The sequence below is a fragment of the Saccostrea cucullata genome, unplaced genomic scaffold (assembly GCF_032062105.1).
Source record: "Saccostrea cucullata isolate Sc308-1 unplaced genomic scaffold, CSIRO_AGI_Scuc_v1 ctg342, whole genome shotgun sequence".
NCBI classification, from domain to species: Eukaryota; Metazoa; Mollusca; class Bivalvia; order Ostreida; family Ostreidae; genus Saccostrea; species Saccostrea cuccullata.
The window spans coordinates 477,576-490,893 of NW_026936636.1; the positions used below are offsets into that span (position 1 = coordinate 477,576).

Sequence of the window (13,318 nt, forward strand, 5' to 3'; positions counted from 1 at the left end):
AAATGAATCAACCAGGCCTTAAAGTATAAATAATGAAGAGTGGTTACGTCCATCCTATTCACTCATCACATTTACTTACATAGAACATTAAGTTTAATGTAGATGTATCATAACACTGATCAATTATTAATAATCAATTATTAGTATCAAGTTGTATTAGTCTCATTTTCATCTTGCGGCGATTTTAAAATTTATTCTGAGTTTGAAACACGTATTAAAAAAATCAGATTCATATATCATTTCAGCTTCAAGATCAAGATTAAACCCATCGAACAAGTGCTATTTTTTAAATTAAGTCTTGCAAGCTTTAATTTTTGATTTTTTTTCAAGGTTACCAACCCCAGCTGCCCAAAGTGTAAAACTTTTTACCACATAAAAGATCTCTAAATCTTTTCAAAATGATTCTGAGTGGCATTTTTAACGTTTTAAGAAATGATACGTATTCATCATTCTTATGTTCATAAAAACCAGCAGAGTGGAATTATGACTGTAACCTTAACTGATCCGGAATAGCCTCTGATAGCCAGTTTCCCTAGGCAAATCTCTTTTACCCTTCTACAAGGCAAACACTCTGATAAAGAGGAACGACTTCATTTTTCATTTCTGTTAATATGACTTTCAGGAGAGTACTAGTATACATGTATATAACTGTTCATTAAATCCCTGTGCCTTCCGTGTCAGATATGGATATTTTTTTTTACAGTTATTATTTCGGAAAATTTTGGAAGATAAAAATATTGTTCGATTTTTAATGATTAAGAACGCGCATCTTTATAGACATGATATTGAGTATTTGTTCAAGCCATTAATTTATAGGAATAGATGAACTAAAGTTGTCCTTCAAAATTTTAGGGGGGAACATTCTTGCCTTTGTTCTATATTTAAGATATTTTATCAAATACGTAAGTAGGAGTAAGGAAATATTTAGCCACTTTAATTATACGTCTGTACACATTTAAGGTTCACTGTCGTAAATCATCTCGCCAACAACATGTCCGTAAAACGCTTTACTTAAATGATGTCATCAAGCCGACGACAAGCGTGACGTAGCCCCAGGCTCTCACAGATGGTGAAAAATGGACAACTCCCAATGACCCTTGTTGTCAAGGTCAACTGGCTTCTGGCGCTATAACCGTATTAATCCATCTTAAACGAAACTACTGGCGAAAATGTTGGGTTTTTTATATCTTAATTTACTGGATATCGTAAAATTGCTGACTATGCCGAAAGATAAAGTCATATGCAAAATATTTTTTTAAATTTCTCATTAATGCAATTTTGTCCTTTCAAAATATTCTGGTAAAATTTTGCGAATAAGGGTGAGTAACTGTCCATTTACCAAACAGACAAGTAAAACAATGACTTTTTGCAGAGCGCGTACCCCAGAGCAAGATGACGAGACACAGTGATATGGCAGTGGGTGTGGTGATAACTTGTTGCTGTGGTTTTTGACACCCACCGCGTCTGAATTCCTATTATCATCAAATATGGTCATAATTATTAATTTTCTTTGTTTTACATGACTCATCCAGATTCATTCATCTTTAACAATGACCGACTTGATGCATAGTTTTTCATAACACGGTGGTCATCCGTTTGAGGCAATAATTATGATACATGTATCACTATAAGCAATAAATATCTACAAACTACCTTAAAGTAGTCATAAAACATTATTAACAGATTTAAAAAAAAAATAGATGAAAAGAATGTTGTTGTAAAATTAATTATTTGCACATAATACACATGTAAATCACAATTGAGTTTATCATCTAGTATAAACAGTTAACCGACACGTCATAAAATATGGCTCTAGGACCATCATACAAAAATCAGAACACCTTTTCTCAGTTTCACTCTTCCACAATAAATCATTTTTTGTTAAAGTGAAACAGAGAAGAAAAAAATGGTCCCGAGTATGGTTTTTCTGTCAGTGATCTGACGTCATAATATTGGTTTGTCGGAGCTTTCCAAGAACGATTTATTTCTCCTTGTATCATTTCCTGATGAACAGTTCGTCCCCCTTTCTCTAGAGATCGTGTATAAAGCATGATTAGAAGCAATTGCAAATTATAATGAGGACTGTCCTTAAATATACACGTTAAGGACTGAGGATATTAAAAGTAAAGTATCACTTCAAAGCTTTATTTGACTGGAATTAGAAGTTAAATGAGCTTTCGACTGTAATTAAAAATACATAAACGTATAAATTTAGTTTCAATTAATTTTCCCATTTACCATTTTTAAACAAATGACCTCATATCAATTTTTCAATAAGGTTTTCTTCTTTACCTCTCATGAAATTGGTTTTCTTGTTATATAAGAGTATTTTCTGGTCTTGCGTGGGATATCGAAATGAGAGTTGTGTAATATAATCTATGCATAAGTATCATAAAAAGTCTAGCCATATTTCATTTAAAATCTATATGAAACAGAAATGTTCCATCAGACTCAGTAATGAATCAAATTATACTTAATCACAGGGGACTATTTGTATCGTTAAAATCTTATGCTGAAACTCAGAGGGTTCTATGTAATCTATCTTTTTTAAAAAAAGAACTTGAATTAAGTTAATCGATGTAAAGCATTTTGACTATTCATAGCTGGTAAAAGAAATATATATGTTAAATATTGCATTTTTTTCCTTTGGTGCTAAATTAAAATATCAGAGGAATGGAGGCATCTATCTGCTCTAAAATATATATGTTTATCGATGCCTTTTTTGTTTGTTTGTTTGTTTGTTTTTGAAAGGGGGGCTTTTGTTTGTGCAAATGTTTATATGTTCTATCATATTGGATTTAATTTTTTTTCAGCAAATGTAAATCAAAATTTTTCATAGAACGTCTCTTGCTGGATGTATGAACGAAAATCCAATTTAGCTGATAGCATGATTCCATGGGAATTTGTTACGTAACCCCAAAACATATAGAACCCATAACCAAATTAGATGCAATTTAATTTATTTCTGGTGGAGAAAATGTGTTCACTTTTTACAAACGAATTTCACAGAACCTATAATAATTTCACAAGTAAATCTAAATTCCCGAGAAGGAACCTCAGAATTAAACAATAAATCTCGAATTCAAAAACTAATTTTCATGGATTTTTTTTCAATAAAACCGATTATATTTCACAAATATCAAAAATGTCATTTTAAACACTGACTGAAATTCATCTGATTGTGTTCTCATTCGTCAATGCTCTGACCAATGTATTTTCATTTAAAATGTATAGAGAGCAGTAGAACACTGTTTGAAGACATATAGCTTGGAGCAGGGTTTGGGTATTCAGTATTAATAAGTTCTCACAAGAGATGATCCCATTGCAACTTCTTGCCACTAGATCGATGCCGAACATGGTGCATTGTGTTCATATAATAGCCAAAAACTTGTTATTTGGAAGATTCAAGATCGCAATGGCGTGACTGCTTGCATTGCTCTTGGCAGCTACTAGGTTTTTCGTCTGGGTAACTTCAAAATCCAATGTTCTATAGCTTTCCCGGTACATGCTGACTTTGCATGTATCGTATGCCGTCTGGTCTGTTAAATGTAATCACTAACTTATTTGATTTCCAGGAAAGCTTCTGGACCCAATGTCCGCTAAGAACTGACATCGCTAGTTCAACAATCATAACCATATAAATTGCAAATGGTGTGCCAAGTAAATGGTAATTATTTATTAATAAATATTTACTTAAAATGGTTTAACATGGAAGTCATAATATATACTCCTGACATTGCCTCCTTTTCATTGATAAACATGTTCAAAGCAGAGGGGGTAGGGATACTATATCCAAATTGGCATACAAAACGAACAATTCCAGTTTATCAGGTTACTTTTATTGAAAGGCATAACATTATTACAAACACAATTTTTCTCTTCGGAAGATTTACAAAAACTATTCAATGACTTTTTAAAATTTAGTATTCGTGGGATTCGAACCGAAGAAAGAACAAGATGTGTTTGTGAAATACGCATGCCCCCGTATGACAGCTTATTGCGAGGGTTGAAATTTCTCAAATACAAGTCAAACTTCAAAGGTCAAGGTCAAAAGGTCAAAGTTGTTGTTATCCAACAGAGGGTCTTGTGAATGTACCTGTGAAATATAAAAGCCACAGTGCTAGTTGTTCAAAAGCTATAGCCAAGGTAAAGTGGGTCAAACTCTAAGGTCAAGGTCAAAAGGTAAAAAATATTAAAACTTATTAAAGGGTCTTTTCACATTTACATTGTAATGCACGTGGAGTATGAAAGTCCTAGCATTGACTGTTCAAAAGTTATGGCCATGCGTAGTATTTTTTTGTAAAAGTTGGTCAAACTCCAAGGTCAAGAGGTAAGATATGGTGGTTCCCAAAGAAGTATTGTCTCAAGAAATAAACCTGTGAAATATGAAAGCCATAGTTCCAATTACTCAAAAGTTATGGACAAGGTCACAGGCACTTGTTTCTGTAATAAATTTTTGTCCCACAGTATAATCGCGTTATTATTATACTATGGGTTAAAATTTATTACAGAAACAAGTGCCTGTGGGCAAGGTTTAGGTTTTTGCCAACAAACAGATAAACAGACAGACAGCCGGGGCAGAAAGTATATTCCCCCGAATATTTGATTACGGGGGGGGGGGGGCATAATAAATAGTTTTCACCCTGTCTGTCCTCAAAAACTTTAACCTTGCGCATAACTGTGATAGGGTGAGACTATGAACTTCATAGTTCACATAATGTACATGTATTCCTTTTCACAAGAACTTTCTTTGAGTATCCTTTATTTTTATCTTAAAATTTTGACACACTACAGTTAAAAAAAAAGAAATAAGATGTGTTTGTGAAACAATGCTGCCCCCGTATGACAGCTTATGGCGTGGGTTGGAGTTTCGCAAATGCAATTTAAATTTCAAGGTCAGGGTCAAAAGGTCAAAATTGTTGATATCTAAAGGAAGGTCTTGTCACAAGGAATAAACCTGTGAAAAATGAAAGTCCCAATACTAACTTACTAACCGTTCAAAAGTTATGGTCAATATTATTTTTTAAAGTGGATCAAACTCTAAAGACAAGGTCAAATGGTCAAATATTTGTACACCCAATGAAAGGTTTTGTCACAGTGAATACACATGTAAAGTATGAAAGTCCTAGCACCAACTAATCAAAAGTTATGGCCATGATAAAAGTTTGACTTTTTTTTGTAAACGTTGGTCAAAATCCAAGGTCACGAGGTCAGTTTGATGGTACCAATAGAAAGGTCTTGTCACAAGGAATACACCTGTGAAATAAGAAAGTCATAGCCCAACCCACTCAAAAGTTATGGACAAGCATAAAAAGTAATTAATTAAAATCAATTCCTTTATTTATTCATGGATTTTGTCTAAAATCATAGGCGTCGGAAGCAAATCTTAAAGTGGGGTGGCTAATTGACATAGGCGTCGGAACCGAGGGGCTGGGGGAGGCTTACCCCCCCTTTTATTTTTATCAAATATTGATATGATATAGGCATTAGAAATTGCGGTTCGCTTTTTCTTGTTGATTTAGCTCCCCCCCCCCCCCCGCACTTTCAATTAGCCACCCCACTTTCAATTTCCTTCCTACGTCTATGAAGAGCATGTTTTATTTTCAGACTTTAAGTTACTCGTGTTTTTGTAATACCGGTATCATGACGCACTGGCAGCAGAAGGAAAATTTTGCCCAGTATTTTAGATCGTAATGCAACTCTCGATCTTATACAAAGACTGTTGTATATTTTCGTCTGTATGGCATTGGCATTGCTTTGTATTGCAGCGTGTCTTTGTCCTCAACTGGCCATTCAATACAAAATAAAATGACCATGCATGCACTTTTTGTAAATAAGAGCTTGTCAGACATGCAAGATGAATAAAAATGACACAAACATACAGACTAGAGTACCTCATGCTTTAAAACCTGACAAAATTAGTGAAACATGCATGATTTGATCAAAAAATTAAAATTAGTTTCCCATAATTGAGAGTCAATGGATCACATCATTGATCGACTCAGCAGAGTCAAAATTGTCTATCACAGTCTTTGAACACGCTAGGAATCACTCGAGGAATCACTTCTCTAGAAACAGAACGTGCAGTAGTTCGGCTCGTGGTATTCTAGCTCCCACATGCACTCATGGCTGAATTTCAATTGCTGTGACCATTCCAGCTAAAAAGAACGAAAAAAAAATCAATGTTGTTTTAAAAGGATCGGTTATTACATGTATAGTGCCCAACTGCTAGTCCACACTGTCAGCGTAATTCGCCATATCTGTTTCCGTTGTAACCGTGTTTCACTGTACTGTTAATATACATGTATACCAAATTCATAATAATTATAAACTTGCCCCCCCCCCCCCAGTATATTTGATTTCCAATCCATCTAATTTCTATAAATTCATGTATAGACTCTAAAGGTAATTTCTTGATTTCCGAAAAATTATCGCATGTCGATAAAAAAGTCACCTACCAAGTGAGAGGGGTACTCCATTTGATGACCCTCTCTGCGATCAACATCCACGTCTGCATAATACTGAAAGAAAAACAGCATTGTGATAATCACTAGTTAATCATTAATAATTAAAACGACAACTCAAAAATATTGCTGGTATGCTTTTAAAATATTTATAATCTGTACTTAGGTATTTTTATTACTGGACTTATGACAAAGCAGTTGTCTGCACAAGTCTTACCCAGTTCTCAATCCTTTCCTTCATTTTATCAGGAAAAGACTTGGACTGTTGCTAATAAAGACGAGAAGAGAGAGAATAGAAAACAGAGGTGTATACAAATAATACACACACAGAGAGAGAGAGAGAGAGAGAGAGAGAGAGAGAGAGAGAGAGATTTAGGGAGAGAGAAGGATACAGAGACTTACCAAACAGTTGGAGTTGTCCCCATGCTGAGGAAAATGGCCAGTATCCTGTTCCACCGTACAGAACATTTGTCCTTCTGAACTGGAAGGCTGTTGAACCATGGATATGTACACCTGGTTTTGCAGACCCACGAGATACAACGAAGAGCCATCCATTACAACATCGTAAGGCGGATCCTTTGAAGACAGTTCTGATAGAGCATAAACACTGCTCAAGTCATTGAATTCTCCCAGAAAGTCGATGTGTGAGAGAGTGTCTGCACAAGATGTGTCAGCAGCAGATGGTCCCGAAACAGGAACACCACTAATAACAGTGTCTGCATCACATACTTTCTGGAGGCAAGCAAAGTTCTCAGTAACTGTTTTGTCAGCAGTCTCACTATGGCAATGAAATGTGTCACTAGTATTTGTAGACATACACTGTTCATTTTGAGGACTGACTTGGGATGAGGCGATGGACCGATGAGGACGATGTTTCCTCTCGGCCTTCTTTCCTCGACTGATTTTCCTTTTTTTTGCCTACAACATATATGTTATCTCAAAATTTATTTATCAGAGGCATTTAATAATTTCTTAAACATCGAAAAACTTTCTGCTCTCAGCCAAAATAATTTGAACATGGCATATTGCTAGACCTAAACTGGGCCCTTTTTACTAGGAGGGGTTTGTTCAATATAAATTAATTTACTATATTTGCCACACCTCAATATACTAGTTTTATGAAAGGGAAAAGAAAAAGAGTTATATTTCAGAAGACCATTGACGAAATTTTAGTTTTCGAGGAATTTTTGCAGGATCGACCGGCCACTGTATGTATCGTAGAATTAATTTATTTGATTAACTTTATATTTCGACAACAATTAAAACAAAAGAGTATTCATCTAGGTAACTGATACCATTGCATCCAGTTCTGTACAAGAATCCTCCATTGAAAGTCGTCGTTTCATTGTCATTTTTCAGTTTTATCGCAGAGATAATTTTGCACGTCCGTTCGCAACTGAATGGCGCCGTAACTATGACCTGTTGCCACAACGCAACAGCCTCATCTTGCGTCTCCCATAGCAACGTAAATTTTCATAAGTTTATTTTATATTTTCGTAATTATTTCCTGAAGATTGCTTTTTCTTTAAAAAAAAAATGAATTAGAGGTATTTTTCTAAAGAAAAAAAATTATCATCAAATATTCGCGAAATTTAAGATTCGAAGCACATGGAACTTATTGTAGTAGTATTTTATATCTAGAACAGCTGGTAAGTCAGTAAGTGCCATTTTATACTCGATAAAAAATCAAATATTGCTTCCCCCTCCTCAAATCAATTTACTTGCTTACCTGTGCGTATTAACATAACAAATTCCAAATACATTCATATCAGATGACGTTAAAATTACCTATGAGTTTTACGTCACAGTTATGATCAATGCGCGCCAAAATATGGAAGCTTTTCAGTGGATTTTTGGGCGTCTTGTTGCTTGCGAGAGATTGTCATGTTCAAATGAGAGGAACCCAGACAATTAAGTTAACGGTTCATATCCTTCCCCGTCCTCTTACAGAGGCACTCTAGATCTAGGATCAGCTGAACTATCCACAACGAATTTCTTATTCTCAGTAATCCCCCCCGTACAAGTATTTAATTAGGCCTATAGCATTTTTTAAGTTCTTACGTGTTAACTTGAATAGATTGCAATCATTCTCAAGAGCCAAGCACGTTGTCGGGTGTATTGAAACTTTTTGCTAGTTGGGAGCAATTTCAGTTTACAAGGGATTGGTCAGGGTCACAACCAAACATTTTCAGTTTGTGAAAAGTTTAAGTACAAAGTTTCTATGGCATGTAAAACGTTGCAATATTCGATATTTCCATTTGTATTGTATTTTTTTTTCAATTTAAAAAAAAATTATTTTGTATAATTTTTGATTTGTATCGTATAGTGTTATTTGTATTTCTATAATTTACCATTTTTATTCCATATAAATTTTCCATTTGATCTGAAATTGAACCCCACCCTACCCCGGTTCCGACGCCTATGTAAAATTATTTGAAATTTCTCAGAAGTCTGAGAAAATCTATTAAAAAAATAGCCTATTGTTATATCTAAGCAATTTATGCAAGTTTCTCGACAGATTAAATAGCTGATTCATTTCTTTTAATAATAAACTTTTAATCCATCATTTTCAATCAATTAATGATTATCGTGATATCTTGAAAATTGTACCGAAATATTGTACGGAAATATATTCTCCGACGGAAACGGTTTCGCCTTGTGTTCCGTTTCTCTTGACAACAAAAAGCGGCAATATGGAGTACACGGGAAGCAAATATGAGGGCGATTATAAAAATGGAAGGTATATGTATTATTTAAGACTTGATTTATAATTAAATGAGAGTAAATACACAGAAGTGATATGCTGTGCAATTACAGCTGCCAGTTGTAAAGAAATATGAACAAAACGAAAGAAAACTAGTTTTTAAGTACGACCGAATTTACTCGACACAAAAAAATTTCTGTACTCTATTTTAGATACTTTATTTTTATAATTTATAATATCAAATAGAGTCATATTTACAAAATGACAATATTTCTCATTGTTTTATATTAGTCTAATACTTTCTTCAATAGATAATTGAATATTCACTTCTATTTAAGGTCAAGATCTAGTAAATGAAAGATGTCTACAGATTTATCAAATTTGAGAAATAAATTCCTTTAATGATGCACTATAACTTAAACTTGGCCAAATAAGGTGTTTCGGGTCATAATTTATAGGCAAACAAGATGAAAAACCATATTTCAAACAGTCATTTTCAATGAAAAATTAAGAAAACCAATCATTAATATGGGAGTTTTTTAAATATTCGACAAAGGAAATGTATCCAGATTGCCTACAGTCTCTCAGAAAATGGTTATTTATATGTTCATGGCCTCTTCTTTAAAATAATGTCAAATTTGATATAGGTATCCGGATTACTTTTCATATGATTTCAAATTGAATGCCCTGAAAATACCCTTTTTCTACATAAAACTGCTAAAGCCGTAAAGTACGGGAAAAAGAAAGTTGAAATTGATTATGATGTCATAATGGATCTAGCACCACAAAATCAGTGTAAATTCATTTACTAGATCTTGACCTTAAACTCGATCATATTATTGTCAGATGATAAAAATAAACAAATAGGAACCAACAAAACCTCAACCATGCAGTAGAAATTATTTAAATCAGATTTTGTGAAAATGTTAAATCTGAATGAAGTGAGAATTAGCTTAAATTCTCTTGTCAAGTAATCTAGTTTTCATCATGAATCGAATGTCTAGGGAAGGCCTAGCGTAATATATGATAATGCAACAAAAGAGACTTCTACATATATTCCATAAATTACTCCTTTATTTGTGCAGTCTTCAAATTACAACTAAAGGAGGTGTAAAATATGTTTAAAACAGTAAAAGAACAACATCCTGGCATCTTAACATGCTTTATATTGTATAAATAAAAACATGAAATAAATTATGTTTTTCCCACACGTTTTTTGGAAAATTATGAATATTCATTCAAAACAATTATAAAACTTGCTTGTATAAATAACATATCATGATAGAATCATGATATTTTGGGGGAAATTGTGACATATTCAATTGCTAAAAAATTTTTTATCGAAACCCATCCCTATTAATTGAAAAACTCTTTATTTTACCATGCAGTTAATTCATTTTTCATGTCTGCCAAATCTCTTGATTTTGGAAACATTTCACACTAGTTTTATCATATATATTTGCAGGCTCGAGGGCAAAGGGAAATATGAATTTCCAACTGAAACAAAATATGAAGGAGAAATGAAAGATGGCATGTTTCATGGTAAAGGAACATTGTTTTTTCCAAATGGTAGTAAATATGATGCTACATGGGAAAATGGTATTGCTGTAGAGGTAAGAAATTCACTTCTACTGACTGCAAACTAAACAAAATAAATTATATGACTCTTTTTTATGTCCCCCTTTAGATGCCTAAGATGAAGGGTGGGCATATTGCTTTGCTGCTGTCTGTCCGACTCTGTCGGTCATTCGGTCTGTCTGTTGGTCCACCATCAGTTTTTGTTCATTTTCTTTGCAGAGGTTGCAAATATTGAAATGAAATTTGGTATACAGATTTATCATAAGAATATATAGGTCAAGTCTTGTTTTGAGTACGATCAGGCCATTTAGGACAGAGTTATGCCCCTTGGACTTAAAAAAATCCAACAATTTGCATTTCTTTCTATTTTCTTGGCATAGGTTGCACATATTGAAATGAAACTTGGTATTCAGATTTATCATTAAAATATTGAAATCAAATTCAATTTTGGGTACGATCGAGCTATTTTTGACAGTTATGCCATTTCGACTTAGAAAATTCCAATTATTTTGCGGAGGGGGGCATAAGTATTTTACAAACATCTCTCGTTTCTTTTATTTTGTATGTATGTATAAAATATTTACAATATATATGTACAAATAAAATTTCTTGGAATAAAAACAAACATTTTTATCCACAGGGAAAGTACACATTTGCTGATGGATTGGCATATGAAGAAGAAAACTGGGAATATTGTGATGGCTATGACAGACGATTTTACACAGAAATTTGTAAAGGTTTAAAACCAGCAGGTATGTATGTCAACAGTGTATACCCCGGTACATAAAGTACACTAAACTGCAAGAGATTAATTTGATAAATTTACTTTCTCAGGTAATAATATATGCTAAATTTTATTTGCAAAATGTTAATACCAAAGTTAGTTGGAATTAAAATGGTAACAAATGGTTTCCAGAGGAGAAATATGTAAAACAGAGTTTAAGTACATGTATATAAAAAGAGTATGTGAACAATGATTACACCACAATGTATATACTAGGAAAACTTGCTCTTTTATAAAGAACTTTTTTATTCCCACTTTTGATAAGAGAGATAACTCTTTCTGGGTTTAGTGACTATCATTTCTCAAAAAAAAAACCTCCACTCACATGGTAAAGTCGTAGAGTGTCTGCTTTGGAGTTAGGGAGTTAATCCTTATGTCATGGGTTCAAATACCACTGTGGGCCATCCTTTGGATGAGACGGTCTAAACTGAGATACAGTGTCAGTACAGATGGTGGCATGAAAATGATCCCTCACTGCTCAATGGTCCTGAGTGCACAGTATAGGTCAAAATTTGCAGTTCTCCAACAGCAAGTGGTGGTATCTCCATTTGAGTGAAAAATTCTCCAGAGGGACGTTAAAAAACAAACAAACAAAGCCCCTAAAAAATTAAGTTTAAAGACAATTTGTCTTAAATTTTGCAATGCAAGGTATAGATATAAATATATTCACATTTTTCACATTTTTTCCTCTACAATGTATAACTACTGGTTCTACTGAAGATTACTTGTTAATAGTGCATATGGATGAACACATTAAAGGCTGTTTACAAAGAACACATTCTCTAATGAATTTTTTTTATTTTTAAAGGCAGATCACAATTGACCAATCGTGTGCCACCCAGAGAAATCCCTGAGGGTTGTTACGACTGTGGGGATGGCTTCTATAACCCCAAAACAAGAGTCGTTGTCGATTATAATCATAAATTTTTAAGAAATGCAGGTGAGTTACTTTTAATAAATGGAATTTAAGATTAATCAATGACACTTTTATCAGAATTATACCAGTAATGGCAAAATATGTTAAGTGTATACTGTAAACCACTTTTTATTCGCTAGAACTTTATTTTCGTGTAATTACGCAAGACGGTATGCTCGCGAAAATGTCATTCTCATGTATAATAGAATTCCTTAAGATTGTATAGAGCAATGACCACAATTCATGAAAATTTTGTCTCGTTAATGAAGAGTCAATGACTATTTCGCGAAAATAAGGTGTTGCGAAAAATAAGTGATCTACAGTATATACAAACAAAAATATCCAAGTAATCAAAATATTAAAAGTCCTTAAATTGATATTGAAAAAAAATCAATCAACATCATTTTTTTTTCAGATGATGATGAACATGACTGGATTGTTAAAACATGTCGGAAAGGTTGGGATGAATATGTGGGATATAAGAAATCTGCTTGTGGAATTTAAAAAATGTGATATGTGTTTAAATTTTATAAAATTATTTTACAAATGGACATAATAATGTTGATCATATAAATTGTGTACAGTCATTTATTGTAAATATTTTTCATTGTATGTGGAACCCCTCATTGTATAAATTCATTGTATCATTGCCTTATTGTTTGTTTTCATTAAGATAAGGTATTGAGAAAGACACTCTTTTTTACGATATGCAAACCATGCACTTCATATGTTTTAAACCATGAAGATAAAAATGAGCTAATCAAGAATTCTAAGTTGAGGCAATGAATTTGGTATAATTATTTGACCTGTTTTATAGGGAAGAGTGCTATGACACATAAAGATTTTGGTTATGAATTTTTTTTAAGACCCCC

At 33.3% G+C, this 13,318-nt stretch overlaps 2 protein-coding genes across 3 annotated transcripts; one reads left to right on the forward strand and one right to left on the reverse strand.

Annotated features, from left to right (window-relative positions):
• Positions 1 to 5,888: 5,888 nt before the first annotated feature.
• LOC134245982 (uncharacterized) lies at positions 5,889 to 7,954 on the reverse strand. 2 transcript variants are annotated; one of them, XM_062728211.1, is made up of 5 exons: positions 7,760 to 7,954; positions 6,867 to 7,382; positions 6,682 to 6,732; positions 6,459 to 6,521; positions 5,889 to 6,158 (listed from the first exon to the last, which is right to left on the reverse strand). In XM_062728211.1, the coding sequence occupies exons 1-5, from the start codon at positions 7,814 to 7,816 to the stop codon at positions 6,069 to 6,071; spliced, it is 777 nt and encodes a 258-aa protein (XP_062584195.1). In that variant the 5' UTR covers positions 7,817 to 7,954; the 3' UTR covers positions 5,889 to 6,068. The 2 variants fall into 2 exon arrangements, with proteins under 2 accessions (XP_062584195.1, XP_062584196.1); XM_062728212.1 differs by lacking the exon at positions 6,682 to 6,732 and having other exon boundaries at positions 7,760 to 7,949.
• A 1,179-nt stretch (positions 7,955 to 9,133) lies between these two features.
• Positions 9,134 to 13,095, forward strand: LOC134245983 (MORN repeat-containing protein 5-like). Its single transcript, XM_062728214.1, has 5 exons — positions 9,134 to 9,204; positions 10,634 to 10,781; positions 11,387 to 11,498; positions 12,339 to 12,470; positions 12,862 to 13,095. The coding sequence occupies exons 1-5, from the start codon at positions 9,158 to 9,160 to the stop codon at positions 12,948 to 12,950; spliced, it is 528 nt and encodes a 175-aa protein (XP_062584198.1). The 5' UTR covers positions 9,134 to 9,157; the 3' UTR covers positions 12,951 to 13,095.
• The last annotated feature ends 223 nt before the right edge of the window (positions 13,096 to 13,318 follow it).

Bases quoted from the DNA above. Each gene is read 5' to 3' on its own strand.
- LOC134245982 (XM_062728211.1), bottom strand. From the start codon at position 7,816: ATGACAATGAAACGACGACTTTCAATGGAGGATTCTTGTACAGAACTG. The intron at 6,733-6,866 runs GTAAGTCTCTGT...CGTCTTTATTAG, and splicing joins GGGACAACTCCAACTGTTTG to CAACAGTCCAAGTCTTTTCC. The intron at 6,522-6,681 runs GTAAGACTTGTG...TTTTTCTTTCAG, and splicing joins AGGAAAGGATTGAGAACTGG to TATTATGCAGACGTGGATGT.
- LOC134245983 (XM_062728214.1), top strand. From the start codon at position 9,158: ATGGAGTACACGGGAAGCAAATATGAGGGCGATTATAAAAATGGAAG. The intron at 9,205-10,633 runs GTATATGTATTA...ATATATTTGCAG, and splicing joins GGCGATTATAAAAATGGAAG to GCTCGAGGGCAAAGGGAAAT. The intron at 11,499-12,338 runs GTATGTATGTCA...TTATTTTTAAAG, and splicing joins TAAAGGTTTAAAACCAGCAG to GCAGATCACAATTGACCAAT.